At 49.3% G+C, this 20,245-nt stretch overlaps 1 protein-coding gene across 1 annotated transcript; it reads left to right on the forward strand.

Moving 5' to 3' along the window:
- Positions 1–10,978: 10,978 nt before the first annotated feature.
- Positions 10,979–12,466, forward strand: LOC115331500. Its single transcript, XM_040221873.1, has one exon. The coding sequence runs from the start codon at positions 10,979–10,981 to the stop codon at positions 12,464–12,466; it is 1,488 nt and encodes a 495-aa protein (XP_040077807.1).
- Positions 12,467–20,245: the final 7,779 nt, after the last annotated feature.

Genomic DNA, 20,245 nt, shown 5'->3' on the forward strand with positions numbered 1-20,245 from the left:
TCTTTACTGTAATTATGGTTACACTATTTACTTCAGTTTTTGTCGCCCCGCCCCATATTTCAACATGGCATCCGTCACACAAAATCGGTCTATGAAGGACACATGAACGACTAGAGAGGATAAAGCAAAAATTATTTATTGCAAATCGGACTATAGCTATTTGGTCCTCAGTATTCAATCGTCTACTTGCATAGGGTGTTAGTGCTCCAGTGTTACTGAGTAGTTTTTAGCCTCTCTTTTGATTTTACAGGCGTCTCGTTTGTTCGGCATATAAATCCCCCTCCCCCACCTCCATTTCGTAGAAAAATGCGCCGACGCCGTGTTCGCGACAACAGGGTCCAACAAAGCCCATAAAGGTATGTATGAAGGTATTTTACCGCTGCGTTTAATGCCCCAAATTAAGCAAAAAAAAGGTAATATTTGCTTTTATAACTAAGCGCAGAAAAACAAAATGCTCCCGCTTTTCCCCTTAAGAGAACGTATTACCTGAAGCCAATTTTTTAACTGGTTGTTGTCTGCTTGAATTTGCCGCAGCACACTAGCGCAAGCTCAACCCTCTATAGCGTACATTATAACTCTATTAAAGTTTCATCAGTAGACCAATGGATAGATGGATGGATCCGGTTGAGCCCTTTTAAAATCGGGCGGCGGCTTGCGCCCCCTAACCAGAGCTTTTAATTCTAACAACTAACTAATCTCCTAATGACTAATTAGTCGGGCCTGATGGTGCACATCTTCCTTTTCTTTCGCGTCTTCAGTGTGTGTGTTTGTGTGTGTGTGTGTGTCTTCCAGGCAGGCCAGGCCTCGCAGCCAGCGACGCGTTCCTTTTCTCTTTTCTCTCTGTTTTTCTGGCATAATAAACGTGTCTTTCTACTATTAATACTAATCTCACCTCTCAAGAGTGCCTGCACTCTAGCTGTTACTGGCCCGATTACACGAGTCCGCCATTTTTCGGGAATGTACTTTGATCACGTCAGCGTTCGGCGAGGACACGGATGCAATCACACTCTTCGTATCCACCAACGTTATTAAATCAGGTCAGTTACGGAACTGCTCATAGCCGCTGCATGACCCCCCCCCCCCCCCCCCCCTCGCTCTTTTACCACGGCTGGCCTTCCGTCGTTTGACGCGCCGGACGGCTGCTCTAGTAACTGCAGTGCATTCTATGGAATACATACGTTTTCAACCGCAGCGTCTAGATGGCGTTTCAGTTCTGCTGTATGGAACGCACAGTTATGAAACAAAAATCTGGATGGCGCTTCGAACTACGGGAAGCGAACTGAAGTGAGTGAAACTCCCGCAGAGGGGGTAGCCCCCTCTGCGAGAGTTCCACAACTGAGGTAATCTAGTAACGTTGGTGTCCGCGCAATGGTGCCCACCAATGTTGCTCGATGGAGTTTTGAAAAATAGTCAATTAACATTTAAGAATAATGAAAAGAAAATATTTTTTGCGTATACGACGAGAAGGTTACGCCAAAAATAATAAAATGGTAAACTAATTTGGTTTTGGGGGGTATCTCTGCAATAAGAATTCTCACGTGGCGTAGCGATTACATTTAGTATTTTTTTAATATTAGTTTTTTTATACGAAAGAGCCTGGCCGTAGAAGAACAATTCTTATTAAACTTACGATAACGCATTCCTAAGAAAGAGCTGTCGAGAACTTGTCGAAAATGAAACTACCGAAAACAATTCTATACCACAGAAATATGAAAGAGTATGCTCTCAACTGTTCAGCTTCGATCAAATACGCCTCACAATTTAACCTACTGCTCATCAACGCAGCATTGCGTAAACTTTACGGGCACCTTTTTTATTTATTTTGCTTATTTCGTTCTTAATGTTCTTAATTCGGAAAAGCTTAGTACTACCGCAACTGGCTTATGCTCCTCCCGCGAAAGTTGAAACCGGGAGCATATAGCGATTTTTTGGTACGTGGTTGCGCACTTCGCACACAATGCACACGCCGCTGCATTCTTAAAAATCCGGAGTGGCCACCGTTTACCACCATCCTTGTAACGGCAGAGGCGATCGCGTAGAGTGACGTGAAAGATGGTTATTTCGCCAGGGTTAGACTAAAATAAATGGACTTTTATGTTTTATCGTTTTTTTCTGGATGACTCCTTGGGGACGCATGGATTTAAACTTTTCCTACACATTCGGCCCTTCGGTATTTTTTTTTCTTCTTTTTTTTTTTTTTTTTTAAGGATAACGCTGTTCATTCACTTGTCCTCTCGCGACCTAGAAAAAAAAAGGAATACGAAACGAACAAGAAGGAAAAAAGAAAGGCCAAGGCAATAAAACGTCAGACGCACAGAAGCGCCCATCAACCATTGTTACCCGAGCTGATGTCTCTGCGAAGAGTGCCGACTGAAACGCATTCCGTGTACGCCTGTCGGCGTCGCGTCGCTTTGGAGCGCCTCCCGGCGCGAACAATTTTGACGCGGACGGCGGGGTCCCAAGTGGATTCCTCTCGCGGAGCGTCGCCGCTAAGTCGTCTCCCAGACCGTCACCAGCGGCGGCGACGGCGGCAAGACCCCCGGGAGAGTCGACGGCGCGACTTGCGCGCGACAATGGGCCATGGCGGACGCCACGAGCCACACCAGCCAATGCAGCGCTGTCAACGTGTCACGTGACTTTTCGCGTCTTCATTAACCGAGGAAACGAAAATAAGAAAAAAAGATGTTGGCTGCCGCTTTAGCGATGCTTTCTAATATATATATATATATATATATATATATATATATATATATATAGGTGAGACAGAGGAGTTTGAGAGCAATGGACCGGGAAAATGTATTAAGTCAGAGATCCGTACTTGCGAAGTTGCTATGCTAGGAGTTTATGGTATGTATTACGACGATTTGGCCGACGAAGCCGAGCCTCTCGGCGAAACTGTCGTAGTGCATACAATAAACTCCTAGCATAGCAGCTCCGCAAGTACGGATCTCTGAGTTTTATATATATATATATATATATATACAAAAGGTGAAAGTTTATTTGAGAGTTTACCCTTACCAAAACCAAGCTCCTAGCAGAGAACAGCTCGCGCATGTTCCAATCATGTTTTTTTTTTCGTACACATGTATGCTTGGAACACGTCTGCGGACAGTTGTTGCATCGTCGCGAAGTTTTGCTCGCGCGAGTGTTTGGTCTAGCTTTTCTTCATGTTTTTACCTTCTTCGAGAGCTCGTTCGTCTCCACGGCATGGCTCATGGATTCTACCGGAGTCGAGGGGCCCAATTGGGGGCGAACGTGAACACCGCTGTAACGCTACACTTAGTCACTGGTGCGCCAGGCGAAGGCGCATCAAGCCATCAGCGTTACGTGGCTCCCAGGCCACGAAGGCATCCCGGGGAACGAGCGGGCGAATGGGGCCGCGAGGGCAGCGCTACAAGCAAGATCTCTCTCAGAAGGCCCGGTTCCCTCGTCTGGTCAACGGGAGGTGCCCTTCGATCTCTCGGGGGTGAAGCGCGCAGAGAAAACTGCGCGCAAGGCGCGCGCCTCTCCGTGCTTCTACCACGCAACCTTCATCGGATCCCATGTGGCTTTCCACGGTGGGAGCGGGTGGCACTAAACCAGCTACAAAAAAGAACTTTGATGACGCCAGCATGGCTGGCAAGGTTACACCACCCAGCGGATCCACAAGACATCGGCCCCGATCCAAATTGCCAACAGTGCGGCGTCCCGGCCACCTGCTCCCATCTTGTGTGGGAGTGTGCTGGATACGCGCAAACGCGAGAGGCCGCGATCCACGACCTCTCAGATGCCTTACGCCCCCGCTCCTTTTTGGAGTGGACTCATCCGAACACTGCAGTGAACGCGGAACAGAAACTCCTTTATGCATCACTCGTCGACTTCCTCCGATCCTCCGGGGTCGGTAGGTTCATCTAATCATCATCACCCACCACTCCCCCCCCCCCTCCCTCGCTTATCCCCCCGCCTACCTTGAGGCCCTGCAGCCAGAAGGCATATATCCATTAAACGTATTATCCATCCATACACCCCGCGGGGAGGTCGGCGCCCGGACACCATGCCGAAAACATCACCCTACCTCTAAAGACTGGAGGCCAACCTGCACGTCCAACCCCTTCGCCTGTGGAGTCTAGCGGCCGCTAACTCGTAAACTTGGGACACCTGTGAATCCTTGTTTGTCGAGTTTCGCTGTGGTCAGGGAACCCGCTGAATGTGTTGTCGAGGAGGCGGGGGAAGTCGCCAGTGGTTAGGAGTAGTACTCCCAAAAGTTTAATCTCAAATTATAAATGTGCAAAGTGATATAAAAGAGTAACTTCTCTATATTCCCTAAATAAACAGTTGTTGGTTAATAACAGTATATTCATCAACGGGGAAACATTCCAATTTTTCTCCGCGACAGTATGACCAATCTTATAGGACAGTTACACAATAAAAGCCTTAGACAGTGTATGCAGACTGCTTTTTTTTTGTACGATGTATTATCAGTGGGTGCTTGGCTCGAAGCATAAAAAAAGGAAGTTGGCTCGAAGCATAAAAAAAGAAAGTATGACGAGAGTACGCGCCCCGCACGTCGCTGCACGGCTTCAGAAGCTCGCGCGATATTGAGGAGTTTCAGCGACGGTGTCACCGCCCTGGCGGCCGGTCGCTGAATGAGAACGAGGGGGATAGGTTCGCTGGGCGTTGGCCTTGTGTAAATGCGTTGGTCGCGAACGTAGGCTTATAAACTTCGACAGCAAGAATATTACGCGGCTCTAGTGTTCCGGTACGAGCAACGGAGATCACACGAACTGCTACGACTAGCTCCGACCACCCGCCGCAGCGATGCAGGCGTCGAAGGAGCGCAACCTGTGTACTACGCAGTCAGTCGCCGTCGCCCGACGCCGGTCGTTTGGCATTCAGGGCTTTCCGACCCGGGTTCTTCGCTTGTACTTGGAACCGAGTATTATTACCTGTGCTTGTGCATGTGCTCAGTGGCTGGATATGGACCTCATAGAGCAGAGTTCTTCAGACTCGACAGCGACTCAAAGTTGACGGCGGAGGGGCTTGCAGCAACGCTTTCGGTTGGTGCATGGGTGCGACGACTACACGGATAAATTTTAAGATTGCTGCTAGCAAGGTGGGCCATAGTCGCTTTATGTTGACACGATTTTGAGTGTAAGTACTCCGTGCAAAGGCGCATCTATCGCGTTTCTAATCCACCTTTGTTTTTGTTGTTGTTTTTATCACCCACGACCGATTGAAAATGCTTCTGTACCGATCACGGGGTGAATGTCTTCGGCCTACATTGCTGAACGCCCAATAAAAAGTCATATTCGTTCAGCGAGAAAACTTTCCTTTCGAGTGACCTTCTTTGATTGATAATTTCGCCCGTACTTGAGTGCTTTAATCAGCACGATCGATTAAGTTTGCTTCCCTAGTTAGGACATTTTAATGCCACATGCGGCACTAATGCTTGGCACAATGTACGCTACTGGTGGTATTGTGAATTGGTTTACTTCCAAAGCTAACAGTGTGACAGGTGGGACCATTCAATTTGCTAAAAATGTGATGATATGGGAATGTCGTTGCATAACTAGCGTTTTACGTTTAAGATTGATAAGAAACATGCTCATGTGATGATGCATGTCTACAGCATAAGCTTTGCAGATTCAGAATGGATGTGCTACAGGCTACAGGCTCAAGACTTTGATGGACCAAATTGGTGATAACTCGGCAATAAATATTGTGGTGGAAAACTGCCCATTGACTCGGTGAGTTTTGATCGTGACCATGGTGTGCTGTTGGCAAATTAGGTAATGGCACACCTTTTCCCTGACCATCTGGCTTCAAGGGGCATTGCATCTAGATGTGCTTAAATATCTTTATTTCAAGGTTCAGTGGACCCCTCTGCATCATTACAGAAAGGCACTCTCAAGCCACAACAAACAGCAGTGAATATACAATGCATAATAGCGGGCACCAGTGTCCAGGCAAAAAGTCCGCAGAAGCCAATTTGAGCCTAAAAATGTTTTTGTTTTGTTTAGATAGTTTCCATTTGGTGTATAATTCGATGGGCCCGATTTCCGCGCCCAGTGCATAGTCCGCCAAGCTGGTGCGTTGCGTCTTCGTGCTTTTTTTCCTGGGTGGCATTTTCTTCAGACGTTCTTCGGCGAACGCTATTGAGCCTGAAGAACTGCTTTTGAGGCCCATATCCAGCCACTGAGCACACACAAGCACAGAAAATAACACTCGGTGCCAAGTACAAACGAAGCACCTGGGCGGAAAGCCAAATGCCAAACGAGCAGTGTCCGGTGACGGCGACTGACTGCGTTGCGCCCCTTCGATGCCTGCATCGCTGCGGTGGGTGGTCGTAGCTAGTCGTAGCGAGATGATCTTCACTTCAAGCAAGAAATCTTGCCATACCATAGTCAAGATATGTGTGCAAGTGTTCGATGATGTGGGCTCTCTCACGTTGGTGCAGTTGTCATCAAGAAAGGTTTCATATCAACAATGTTGCGTGTTTCAGGCAGAAACTACGACGCATACTTGTCTAAACCTAAATTTATCGGTCTGCGGCTACAAACATTTTCGTTGCTTAGATCATGTAACCATTCGGGCCTCGAATTAAATGGTGTTGGAAACTTTTCGGTTGTGTATGAAAAGCTATTTGCCCTAATAAAAGACATTTTGAAAAGGACACATGTCTTCTGCTGATACATATCTTCCAATTTACAATGCAGAAGCAAACAGAAAATCAACTGTATACATCTACCACTTAGTATAAGCACCTTTTGCAATTCATTCTTGAGCACACTCAAATATCAGCTTAGGTTGCTCTTGTTTTAGAAGCTTTGCCCTGTTCTGTTAAAAGAAAACAGTTAAAAAGCTTTACCTTCGTTCTCCTCGCATTTAATAGATTTGCATGTCAGCAGATCACACACAGCAGATACCACCGTGGCACATACAACTCGAATGACCGATGAGACTATTGCTATTACAATAAAGCTTTCCACAAGAGCCAAAACGAGGCTTGCAAGCACATCGAAATGAGATTGGCGCTTCCGGGGCTTGTTTACGTTATGCGTAAAAACAGGACGGTCGGCGACCAGCTGATCGCAATATAACACCAAGGATACCAATGTTTCGATCCATAGAACGTAGGATAAAGACCTCAATCGTCCCTTGTATGCTGTAGTTGTCATACTTTCCATCCAACCGCTTTTTAGCACAATTAACTAGAACAACCGAAGAGTTCCCAACACCTGTTAATGCGAGGCCTGAATGGTTACATCATCTAAGCAACGTCAACGAAAATGTTTTTAGCCGCAGACCGATAAGTTTAGTTTTAGATAAAGTACGCGTCATAGTTTCAACGCGCGAACATTGTTGATAAGTACCTTTCTTTGGACCCGCGTACATTCGGTTCAACTTGATGACAGCTGCACCAGCCTGAGAGCTCACGTCGAACACTTGCACACATATCTTGACTATGACAAGATTTCTTGCCTTTGACTGGCTTGAACACTTCATCTGCAGCATCACGGTAGGTCTTGGTTAAAATGATGATCGTCTTGCACGCGGCAACAAACAGAGAACGACACGCTTTGTTCTATTTATACGCTGCCGGTCTACGGGCGTCGCAAATCTATCCCCCTCTTGTCCGCCATGTTGGATCGATCGGAGCGCCCCCTATATTCGCTGAAACTCCTCAATTCACGCGGCATCGGATTTGACTCCGACGGCTCGTGGCGTTCTCTGCGGTCCACTGTAAGGTGAAGCCGGGTACACACAATGGCCGCCCACACGCTTTCGGTCGTGAACTCTCCGCGCAATTGAATTATCGTGCGCACGCTTTTTTTTTTCCTCATTTTGCATTTTGCATTTTGGAGGCGGCTTTTGGACGAAGCCGTTTCGTGCTATACCGTCACATGAAAGCGTGGCCCACCCCCGTCTGCAAAGTGTATACACACTGCGAACTTTTATTACGTTTCAGAGCGAAGCTGTTCTAAGCCACGGAGGATGCACTGACGCGTTTGACGCGGAAAGTAAGTTAGTTGCGTGGCTTTGCTTCCGGCTTTGTGAGCCTTGGCTAAACGACGCTGAAAAATTCCGCTTCACGGGGTATATCTTTGAGCGATGCGTCTCTTTTCTTCGTACCACGAAGTTCTCCGATCGATAACCGTTCGAAGAGACGACATAAATAGGGTTCTGAACGTATCGCGCTAGGATTTACTAAAGTGGTGCCTGAAGTTGGTGGAAGCTTTCACTAAAATTGTGGAAAGGTTTGTTCACCCGAGTAAATCGACAAAAATAAAAACTATGTTTTCCCTATACTTTGTGCGTAAAAAAAAAAAATATATATATATATATTATGCGTTATTGTGACGCTTATTTCGGCCTAATGAAGCGACGAATAGGTAAGCCAATCCCATATTACTTCTATTTTACAAATTTGTCAATCGTAGTAAACGCCAAAATAGCCCACAACGATTTTTTGACGATTTGAAGATAAAAAGCTTAGTGATACTTTTCCCATAAACAAAACCAGTCTTTATATCCTTTCTTTCAACTCCGAAGGTTTGATGTATTTATACTCTCAAATAATGAATGCACCAGCTTCGAGCACCTCTGTAGTAAATTCCAGCGCGGTAAGTTCAGAAACCGATTTACGCGGTAGTATATAATTTTTTTTTCTGCGTTTTGCGTTGCTACGATTGTATGATTTACGTGCTCCTTTATTTGTTTTCTTATAAATGTAGATGCGAGCATTGGAGAGTCTATGTAATACCACGTAAACGTGAATACCTGCGCATGACGCCATTAATTTGTCGCTCCCCGAACCGCCCCAAGCGGCAAACACACTGGAGCTCGACGAGGCTACACCGTTATCTGCAGGCGCTTGCTAGCGTCGTGCTGTCGTGAATCGCTGCGAGAGTCTTGCAGCATTTCTCAAGGAGCGGGACGCTAGAACGCGGCCGCCAGTGCTCCTTGAAGCAACACCTACTGACGGTGACTCTGACGCCAGCATAGGTGGCACTGCCTGGTTCCGCTAGTGGTAAAGTTTGAGGGGTGGGCATCTTTGTTTTAGGTGGTATGCGGGGTGTCGGAGAGGAGGAGACGGGAGCGCGCGTGGATGTCAAAACACCGATCTCTGGTTGGAATGATAAGTTGGTTGACGCAAAGCTAGCTGTCTCGGTCTCCACCGCTCTCGTCGAACGCGTTAGAACGTGGAACGCCGGCATCCGGCGTTTCGCCTTCCCATCCGAATCGGTTTGACGAGTGCGGTGGAGTTAAAGGGCAACTCCGGCCAAAACTCAAAACGAAATAAATTACGGGTATCGCTGTAGTGACACTAAATACGACCCCGGCCAAAATATTACGTCCGTGGGACGCCGCATTCTCAACTAATGCCGATAATAAAAATGCGACTCGCCGCGAGCCGCTGCTCCTTAGCGGGCGGCCAGCGGGTTGCCGATCGCTGAAGCAACATTGGGCCGTGACGTTAGTATCTTCCTTTTTTCTTTTCTCTGGTCCGGGCGTTGCGCGGAGTGCGCATCTTTGAGCCGCTACCACCGCTACTTCGGCTTGTGATTGGCGTGTTTAGCCGTTGCTTTTGTCTGTAGCCCGTGTAGCTTCGGTATAGCTATAGCCTTTTTTTATTTACTTGTGAGGGCTTCAAGACTCGTTTTAGCGAGCAACTCGGTGCGCCCAAGACTGCCCAGCTGTTCCTCAAAAGATGCCGAGTGCAACTTGTAGTGCTGTGGGCTGCTCAAACAACCCGCTGCGCAACACGGAGGTGCTTTTTCACAAGTTTCCAACGGACCGGAAATTGGAGAAGGTGTGTGTAAGGGTTCTGGAAAAGACGGCTGGTTTCTCGATCGGCCGGGCGACGGTCGTCTTGTCCGGCGGCGTGTATGATGCTCCCTCCCCGGTCGTTTTGTGTAGTTTTGCTTTTCTAACGGGGGTCCGCGTGGGCCTTTCTGCCGACGCGGCCCCCTGGAGAGCGTCTTCCTGTGTCTCCCCCATCGGGATGACCCCTCGGGAAGAGATGTTGTTTTTTATTTTGAATCTGGAGGCTTGCGCATTCTACGGGGCTTCTTGGGTTTCAACCTGGGGGTTCCGGAGAGGCGCCGCTATGTCTGCAACGGGATGCACGGACGAAGTTACGGAGCTGTCGGCTGTAGTCCGTTGGCAAGTTAACGAATGTGTATCGACGCCCTTGCCAACTATTGGACGGTGGATATCACGTGGCTCCAGCAGAGCTTTGAAATGATTGGTTGATCCTCGCCCGAGAGTGAGGGGGTCAGCGTCTTCAAAAGTCCGTGACAGGGGAGAGAGAAGCCCTTTCTGGCTTGGACTTGGACTAATTTGGAGGACGGCGAATGCCCTTTGCTTTGTATATACTGTGTACAATAGCTCGTCACGTCTAAATAAACAGTTTAGACGAAGTCCTCCCGCATCTGTCGCACTCTTCTGATCACCCACCGAACAAGGCTCATCAAACGATTGGCCCCGCAAGACACCGCCGGGCAATCATCATCTATTCAACCAAGGGACGAACCTTTACTGGCGCAGCTCGACAGCGATGAGCGAGCCTCGGTGACGATCAGAGGATCAAGAAGGCGACAGAGGTGGTCCAGCTGAAGCTTCCTGGCTGGCCAGGTGCTTGAACGGAGCGACCGACGGAATCCGCCGACAAGCAGCGCTGAGCGTCAGGGAGCGGTACTGCCGAAGCGGACTGGCCGGTGGAAAGCGGCGCATGCGGCACATCGACGGAGAGAAAACCACCTGGGTCATCGGACAGCAACGCTGAACGACCGGTGGCTGAAACCAGGGACCTCGAGGGTCAGGAGTTCCGACGCCGAGGCCAAGGACGACTACTGAGGACGCAATATCCGGGCTCTGGGCGTCAAACTGCAGCAACGTTTGCGCCGGGTGAGTGGGATTTCTTGCGTCGGGTCGAGGTTGGCATGGCTGGTAGTTGGCGGGACTTATGGTTTTGACGCGTCAGATGCTGGCCGACATGGAGAACGGGTTAAATGGAGAGAACTCGCAGGGGACAGGAGCCTCTGGTCAGGGGCAGAAGGCGCCACAGGGTGCGACAGAAAAGGAATCGGAGGCGGTCAGAAATCGAAGGCTCGAACTAGAATTTGAGTTGCGGAAAGCGCAACTTCAGATTGAGTCCGAAGAGCGGATCGCGTTGCGCATGGCACAGCTAGGAAAGGAAAGTGGTCGACCTTCGTCCTGTGGGTCGGAAACAGACGACCAACGGCACGCAGGCTTAGACCTGGTTGCGCAATGCGCAAAAGTTTTGAAAGGGTACAGCCTGCCATGTGACGCGGACGTTCCTCTATGGTTTGATGAGGTGGAAAAATTGTTTGCCACGTACCAGGTGCCGGATAGTGGTCGAGTACATTTGATTATGCCGGTGCTAACGGAGCGTGTCCGCTACCTGCTGCGCAGTCTAGGGCAAGACGATTGTTTAGATTACGAGTCGGTAAAACGGGCGGTGCTGAGCGAACTGAAACTCACGCCAGCTGAGTACCTAGACAGGTTCGACAGTGCAGCCAAAAGAAAAGATGAAACATGGGCTCAGTTCGCCTCCCGTGTCCTTACCTACTTCACGTATTACCTTCAGGTGAGAGGTGCGGACACGCAGGAGACAGTAACGGAGCTCATGGTTGCTGATCGGATTAAGGCGAGCCTGAGTACCGATGGTCTGGAGTATGTTCGCCTTCGCGAGGGAGAGACTTGGTTAAAACCGGTCGAGGTGGCGAGGGTGTTACAGACTTATGAGCAGGCAAAAGGGAAAGGGAGCGCCACAAAACAGGTGTACGTTCCAACAGAACAGTCAGGGACGGGGCGCTCGCCAGGGTTCAAAGGTCCCGTGAACTCGGGTCGAGCAGCTGTAAGGTGTCATGTATGTCATGAGCAAGGACACATTGCCAAGCACTGCCCTCGCGCTTCGGGTAGTGAGGTGCCTCAGGGGCTGGCAAATGTCCCTGAACCGAAAGGGCAGACGGACAGAGTGTTAACCGCTCGGGTTGAGGTGAGGCGGTCGATTTCGGAGACGGGCCGCTCGAAGCTACAATTGGTTCAACTGGAGTGCGGCGACGTACACACCGAAGCAGTGCTCGACACGGGTACCGAAATGACGGTAGTACGGGAGAGCCTGCTACCTCAATCTTTGAGGGAACCGTCGGGCACAGTGAAGCTAGTGTCCGCTTTTGGCCACGCCATTGATGCCAATCTTGCAACACTTCCAATAAGGTTGAGCTGTCCAGGGGCGGTAGAAAATCCAACTAAAGCCGACTTAGTGTGCGCGCTCACCAATCAGCTGGCGGAAGGGGTGAACTGTTTGCTTGCCTGGGAAGATTGGGAACTGTTGAAAGCTAGGAGCGGTAAGGTCCAGGTGCAACAGGGAGGTACAGCAGCCTATCCTTGTGAAGTTGAAGAACAGAACGTCGGAAGAGATGAAGACAGCGAAGCACTGACTTGTGGGGTTGGCTAGGTAAGCCTCGGCCCTTCAGCGCTACAATGTAACAGCCCAGCATGGGAGGGGAACCAGTAACGGAAATACTGATGCGTAGTGTGGGCTCAACAATTTATGTTGGGAGTCGACTGAGTGATCATGCCATGCCGCCTCGGTTAGACGTGAATGTTCCCCTCACCCGTGCCGCAGGGCGCTGTGGGGCTGTGAAGTGAATTGGCGAGTCGAACTTGAGGACCCAAAAGGACGTTCTTCTCGTTGCTGTTGTGAATACGTTCATTGCTAATGTAACGCTGTTTTTCTCTTAGTGTGTGTGTTGTTTTACAGCCTTTGGAATGTCACGCACGCGTTTTGGCCCCTTTTTATGTTTGCACTGGGGCATTCCGGTTTGTTAAAGTAGAATCTGTTGTTTTTATGTGTTTTGTTTTACTGTCAGCTTGCGACTATGTTTGCACGCTTTGAGTCGGTTCTGAAGAACTTCACGTTAGTGTTATCTAGTTTTATTTGTTTTGCGTGTGTTTAGATTAACTGTTTAGCAGGTCCAAGAAGGACCAGAAACAGTCTTGGGGGGAAGGTGTAAGGGTTCTGGAAAAGACGGCTGGTTTCTCGATCGGCCGGGCGACGGTCGTCTTGTCCGGCGGCGTGTATGATGCTCCCTCCCCGGTCGTTTTGTGTAGTTTTGCTTTTCTAACGGGGGACCGCGTGGGCCTTTCTGCCAACGCGGCCCCCTGGAGAGCGTCTTCCTGTGTCTCCCCCATCGGGATGACCCCTCGGGAAGAGATGTTGTTTTTTATTTTGAATCTGGAGGCTTGCGCATTCTACGGGGCTTCTTGGGTTTCAACTTGGGGGTTCCGGAGAGGCGCCGCTATGTCTGCAACGGGATGCACGGACGAAGTTACGGAGCTGTCGGCTGTAGTCCGTTGGCAAGTTAACGAATGTGTATCGACGCCCTTGCCAACTATTGGACGGTGGATATCACGTGGCTCCAGCAGAGCTTTGAAATGATTGGTTGATCCTCGCCCGAGAGTGAGGGGGTCAGCGTCTTCAAAAGTCCGTGACAGGGGAGAGAGAAGCCCTTTCTGGCTTGGACTTGGACTAATTTGGAGGACGGCGAATGCCCTTTGCTTTGTATATACTGTGTACAATAGCTCGTCACGTCTAAATAAACAGTTTAGACGAAGTCCTCCCGCATCTGTCGCACTCTTCTGATCACCCACCGAACAAGGCTCATCAAACGATTGGCCCCGCAAGACACCGCCGGGCAATCATCATCTATTCAACCAAGGGACGAACCTTTACTGTGTGGGTGAACGCTGTTCGACGAGTGGACTTTGGACTTCGGCTTTTACGCGCCCGAGAAAAAAAGAACGAAAGAAACAGACGTGTACAGCCCAGCACACGTGTGTTCGGCCCGCGCCGGAAAGTCTCAAAGCTTCGTGTCTGGGACTGACCCGCAGCGCGGGAGCGAGAGGGCCCCCAGTACTGTATGTCACTGGCAGCGCGGCTTAGAGCAACGCCGCTTCATCCACGGAGTTCCGATGACAATTTAGGCCTAGTGACGAGTACGGAAGACCGCGCACACAGCGACAGCCGCCGAGTACGGCACCGAACGAGTTCACTCGTTTTCCAGTCGCTAGCTTTTGGGTATACAAGCGACGAGTACGGCGTAGCGCACGCACGGCGGCGGCCGCCGAGTACGGCACCGAACGAGTTCGCGGGTTTTCCAGTCGCTAGCTTTTAGGTATACGCACTAACTCTTGCTACATATGCTGGATAACTACCACGTATACAGAATTAAAACAAAATCAGCTTACCTCCTATCTTTAGACGGCTAGCGCAACAGAGCTAGGTGCCGCTTTGCCTGCGTACTCGTTGAACGAGAACCATCCTGACGTCACGTTCACACAGCGGCTGATTTCCAGTTTTGCCTGGGACTCGAGCGGCTAGTTTCCGTTTTGTTGGCCGCGCCTCAAACAAATTTTTGAGGCGTCGATATCTTTAAAACTACGCACAATAACGAGAAAAAAATTACACCTTGCAATTCAGGGACGCTGATTGCACTAAAAACAGTCAGAATCCCAAAATCGAGAGTATGGACTGGAGTTGCCCTTTAAAGGCATGCTAGAGAGCCGTATGTATAAATAGTTTGGTCAATGGGAGGAGCCGGCAGAGCTAGGGAGTGCGCAAGACGCAGAGAGAAGGCGTGACGCGTGCTCTCTTGGCCAACCACAAGCCGAAAATAATCCCCCAGCGGTGGTAGCGAGAAACACTTTTGGTAAGTTGCGTAAGAGTTGCATGGAGTAACTATTCCTGGTTGAAAATAAAGTGCACGTAATGCTTCGATTACGATCGTGCAAAAAGATCTAAGAATCGAATGTGCCGCTCGAACACTGTTTTGCTCCGTCGGACGCCATTTTTCCGGCCCTCAGCGCCTGGCGTACGGATCACATCGATCGTCCTGCTAGAGTTTTTATTTTGCATGGCCGTGATGGAAAACTCACGTGCACCATATTTTCAGTCACCGAGAGTTACTCCGACGCGCTTATTATTTTTTCTCGCGACCACCACCAGGGTATTATTCGCGACTTCTGGCTGGCCACACTCGAATTTGTGAAGGCGCCCTGGAACCTGCCCAAATGCTTTTTTACTCTACGATAGTCACTCAGAGCGTGAGAACGGGAGAGCGTCTCTTTTTGAATGCCCGGCCAACAGCGCGCGATCCTTGCCTTACACCGTGCTTTGACTGCGCGTGCACACGTGAAGCTCACGAGACGCCAAAGCGTTCTCGAAGATGGTATGCTAGCGCTGGAAGTGGGACAAGCGAAGGACCTCCCTGCCGCTCTCATCTTGTTCCTGACTATACGGGATTTTCGTAAAAAAAAGTAACGAGGAAAAAACATTGGCGGGAATACGGAATAGACAGCTCGCAAAGTCGAAGCTATCCTAGCGGCGTAGTAACGCGCGAAGCACCTTGGGATCCCACTGGGAACAGTTTCGGTTTTTATATTCCGACTTTGCTTCACGACATCCCGTCACGACCACATACAGGGTTTGCACTTTGGAATGTGTGAGTTCCCTTAAATTTATATAGCTGTTTGCGTTGCCTATCAATACTGATGGAATGGCGTTGCAAGTTTTTTTGGGGCGCCCGACGTGCCAGAGTTTGTGCGCAAGTAAACGCAGAACTACGATAGGAGATGAAAGAAGAATTATACTGGACCGATCATCCTATTCCATTGTCTCCTCAGTGTCCTATGCTTCGTAAATGATCGGTGAAACGAGAAGGTATGGAAGGCGGCGGGCCGTATGCTACTACTCCTTGCTAAGCCCAGGCAGTTCCTAACGGCACCCGGAGGTCCGTGTTTCAAAAAGAGGCTCTTACGAAGTTGAATGGTTGCAATGGAAGCGAGCGTTTATTTTATTTTCATACAGTGCTGAGATGCACTACTTCGTCAACGGGGCGATCTAAATCTACACCATGCCACTACTCTTAATGGCCAAAAGGTCCCATAATGCAACGCGCGGAGTGTTGCGTATATGGATTTTCGGAAGTAGTCTATTAGGGGCTACCCAAACACAGACACAAAACGTCTACAAAAACGTCGAATTTGCCCCTCAAATTAATTTTTTCTATAAATATATATTGGAGGAGACGTTGGACGTTTGTTTTACGTGCCAGGAAAGTATTTTTCAAATTTAATCAAGCGCAACGGCTCCGCGATTTCTTTTCCCTGCGGCTGATCCCGACGCGAGACGGCTGACTCGGCGGCGACCGCCATCATGCCATCCGATGGCATCTGCCGATGACAGACGCGATTGTAATGAGATTCGAAGTCCTCCAATGGACGTCGGGACGTCAGCGACACACTCAGCGTGTTTTTGCCCCGCAGCGACAGCCTGCCACCCGCCGCCCTCAGCCAGTGTCAAGTGGCGGCCGGGACTGCGGGTCCTGGGGGAGGCCCATTACCCGGAGATCCCTTCTTTGTCTCCGCGTCGCTTTTGTCTCAATTCCTGTTTCGGCACTCCCGCGGCAAGAACTTATCCCCGGGGCTGGAAGGCGGTAAGGCTTGCAAGTGCGGTACCTTGTGCGGGGTTTTGTCAGCGCAGCTGCTTGCGTGTTTACCGGCCCCGGAATCTGTGCGTCGCGAGCGTGACGGTAGCACAAAAGCTGTGCGTATAGAATGCAGCCCGCAGGTAACAATGGGTCTCCTCTAATAGGACCATCTTCTGCAGCATCCCGAACGCCGTGATCTGTCTCGTTGCCTATGCATTGCGGGCAGACTCGCCTCCACCAGTTTCAAAACATAAAAGTTGAGATCAAGTCGTTATCAGATCTAACCATCAAGTTTTTTTTTGTGAAGTCGTGTCTTCTTGTGTTTTCTTTGGGGGCGAGAGTGTTTCGTCAAGAGGATCTACGAATTTTTACAGCTAAGCTGTTACGCCCCAGGATCTGGGAAAAAATGCGTCCACGGATGTTGACAGAAAACTTCCCATTGGTCGTGGCAAGTATGAATAAATAAAAAGAAAAATAGGTGACAACCAGCGTGAGTCAGCCTTCCTCGGTATTATTATATAGTGAGGTCCTGGTCCCTTGTTATAATCTTCGGGCATCGTCCTCGGGGTAGTCCTAGAAGCCGTCCTTGAGGTCGTCCAAGAGGTCGTCCTAGGCGTCGTCCTAGAAGTCGTTCCAGAGGTCGTCCGAGAGGTCGTCCTCTCGGCGTCGTCTCCTAGGTTGTCTTAGAAGTTGTCCTTGAGGTTGTCCTAGAAGTCGTCCTTGAAATCGTTTGAGAGGTCGTCCTAGGCGTCCTCCTTTAACCTTCGTCCTTGAGGTCGTCTTAGAAGTCCTTGAGGTCGTCCTAGACGTCGTCCTCTAGGCGTCGTCCTTGAGGTCGTTCTAGAAGTCGTCTTTGAGGTCGTTCTTTACGTTGTCCTGTAGGCATCGTCCTAGACGTCGTAACAATAACAGCTTCGCTGGTCCTCTGTCTTCACGTGAAGTGGAAGGGCACTACAATTTTGTTTTACCCCATTATGTTTAAGCACTGTGAAGAACATGAATATTCGGGACTCCAGCGACCTATAGGGGGCGCGACCACCAAACAAACATGGCGGCTGGGTCCAGGTCGCGTCGGCTCGGCCGGGCCGCCTGAACGGGTGGCGCATTTAATTTAACACATTTTCTTTTGTTCAATGCCCAGTTTTATAGGTATTTGAACGGAGACGGTTAAGTGTAGCCGGTGCGCATAAACTTGCCGAGCATAGGTTTGTTTTGCCGGTGTTTTTTGTTCTTTTCATGTCAAACTTTCGTTTCAGAGACTTCGTTCAAAACCGAAACTACGGGCTCCGGAGAAACGGTAATACACTCTAATCAGTTTTGATTATCTAAGGAAAGCGGCGATGGCTACACTGCAGAATTGTTCCACCGAGAGTAATTTTTAGCTAACTCGCATGCCTCGACCATGCGATTTATCTGTCCGAGAAATCGAGCTTTTGTGCGTATCCGCGTTTAAGAAACAGCTTCAGTGGTCTGCTCGGTCAACAACACAGGCTGCAAAAAAATTACGAAAATTAAGCAAGGGCTTCTTGAGCCAAGGAGCATGTTAACCCGCTGGCGCTTCACTAAAGGTGTATCCACACGACGGACCGGGCCGCGGACCGATTGATCACGTGATGCGCGGCCCGCGGGCCGCCCGGCTGCAATGAGCATCCACACGGCGGACCAAAAGAGCAGACGACAGAGTGAACGGGCCGGTCTAACCCTCGACCTCACAGCTCCGCCAGTCGCATGCAGAGAGCTGCTTTGAGGCTATTTGTAAGGAGCCAAGATGGAGGTTGAACGAAAGAGATGTTTGGCCGCGGTGGCCCTGGCGTTGAATATTGAGGACGAGGAGGACTAAAGTGAACCGAAAAAGGCATGGGGACATCTTTAGATGATTATTTGGGCAGTCGTCGCGACTATTGTCCCACGGAGCGGGGAATTGCTCCATGAGCGCGATGAAATAAAAAGTTGTATCGTCGCACAACAAAAAATTCGTCTTCTTCGTCTTCCACAGTTGGAGCCAAAAGAAAACGACTTTGGATTTGGATTTCAATCCAAACAACAAAAGTCAGCTTGTTGCCAGACTTAGCGCTTCAATTATACTAAAAACGCCGCGGTCCGCCGCCAAGGTCCGGGCGAGAAAAGTCGCTTGGCATTTCTCAAAAGCGCGGGCCGCGGACCGCCGGCGGACCTCAAAAACCGGTGACGTAAGATCACATGATGCGCGGCCCGCTGACCAAAAGAGCAATTTGGTCCGTCGTGTGGATACACCTTAAGCAGCTGATACTCGTATTTCAATTAAGGTTTTAGTAGCAATCGAGAAGTCATTTTAACGAGCGGGTTATGTATTATATTACGTACGATGTCCCACTAAAGCGATATTAGTATATTCTTCGGGTTGAAATACGAACTTAGTTGACTAGCTATTAGCTGACCTGCTGAATAAAAGTATATTGGACAGACAGAGAAGTATTATGCTTAAACTTAGCCAAATGGTTCCAGCCGGTATCACGGAGACGAATGCGGACAAACTGACGAGAGTCTTCATCGGAGATTCACTCAGAACCTCTCTGCATTGAACTTGACTTCGAATCCTGAACGAATAAAATGAGTATTTTTTGTGGCCGGTCATCCTGAGCAATGTAGACGTATATTGCTGCTGGCTTTGACGGGGGTATAATTTAAATATTGGACGCGCGATAGATCCTAATGCCGTGACAGCTACTAACTTTGCGAGACGCGTCCCATGCCTTTTGAAAGCAGATACTTTTCTTCATTAATCATATGCAGCGAGCAGGTTTTCCTGAATCAAGTAATTGCGAAATTAGCTCAACTCCTTCAGTGTGGTCCAGAGACTTTTTCGGCGAAAAGCAGCCAAGATGATTAGGCAACGCACCGGCCGGCGTAGGTGGCTCAAACTTGAAGCTAATCGAGCACTATACTCTGTTTCTACTTGTGATGTACCGCAGAAAAGGATACAAGCGCGAGCTCCTTACTCTAGGGCACTTCAAGGCGGCACAAGCTCTCGTGCGTTAAGAGTAGCTCCGAACGCTATGAGCTCGCGCATCTAGCCTTGTCTGCGGTACAACATAAAGTGAAACGGAGTATACCAAACTCAAGAAAAGCAGCTATCGAACCTTCCCCTTCATTTGACTGCAATATTGGTGTTCCCTCCAGTGAAACACCTCGTCTGTCGTCCTTAGTCCATTGTTCTACATCCTTATAAAGAAAGCACTCATCAGTTACGAAGTAGTCATCACTTTAAATGTGATTAAAAACAGACACGAAATCAAAACGTTTTTCCGTGATCCCGCCCCATCCAAGAAATCGAAAGCACGCGACCGTGTGTCGTGGAGTAAACGGGCTTTCAAACACGTGATGGAAGGAAGCAATCTACTGAGGCTTCATCACACCAATAAACACTCAGGCAAACTTAAGAAATTTTCGGGCCTTCGTCAAATTACATTGTTCGCCACCGCGCCGACAACACGTTTCCGCGAAAGCCACCAGAGACGCGGAGGGGCTCGAAGCGACCTGGTGCGGCTGGTTCCCGGTTTTTCCGCTTGGCGGTGTCCGTTTTGCTGGAGTCGAGAATATGCGATATTTATTTAAGTGATCTTTAAAGTTTACAAATTACTTCATTAGAATAATCGAGCTATTATACAATGCGTAGTTTTTCGCTTCGCATACTTATGGGCACATCATAGCTCAAATTAGTCATTAAATCAGCCACTTTTAGAGTATCGGCACTCTGTTCCCCGATA

This window comes from Ixodes scapularis, unplaced genomic scaffold (genome assembly GCF_016920785.2).
Source record: "Ixodes scapularis isolate PalLabHiFi unplaced genomic scaffold, ASM1692078v2 PGA_scaffold0__279_contigs__length_252992795, whole genome shotgun sequence".
Taxonomy (NCBI): domain Eukaryota; kingdom Metazoa; phylum Arthropoda; class Arachnida; order Ixodida; family Ixodidae; genus Ixodes; species Ixodes scapularis.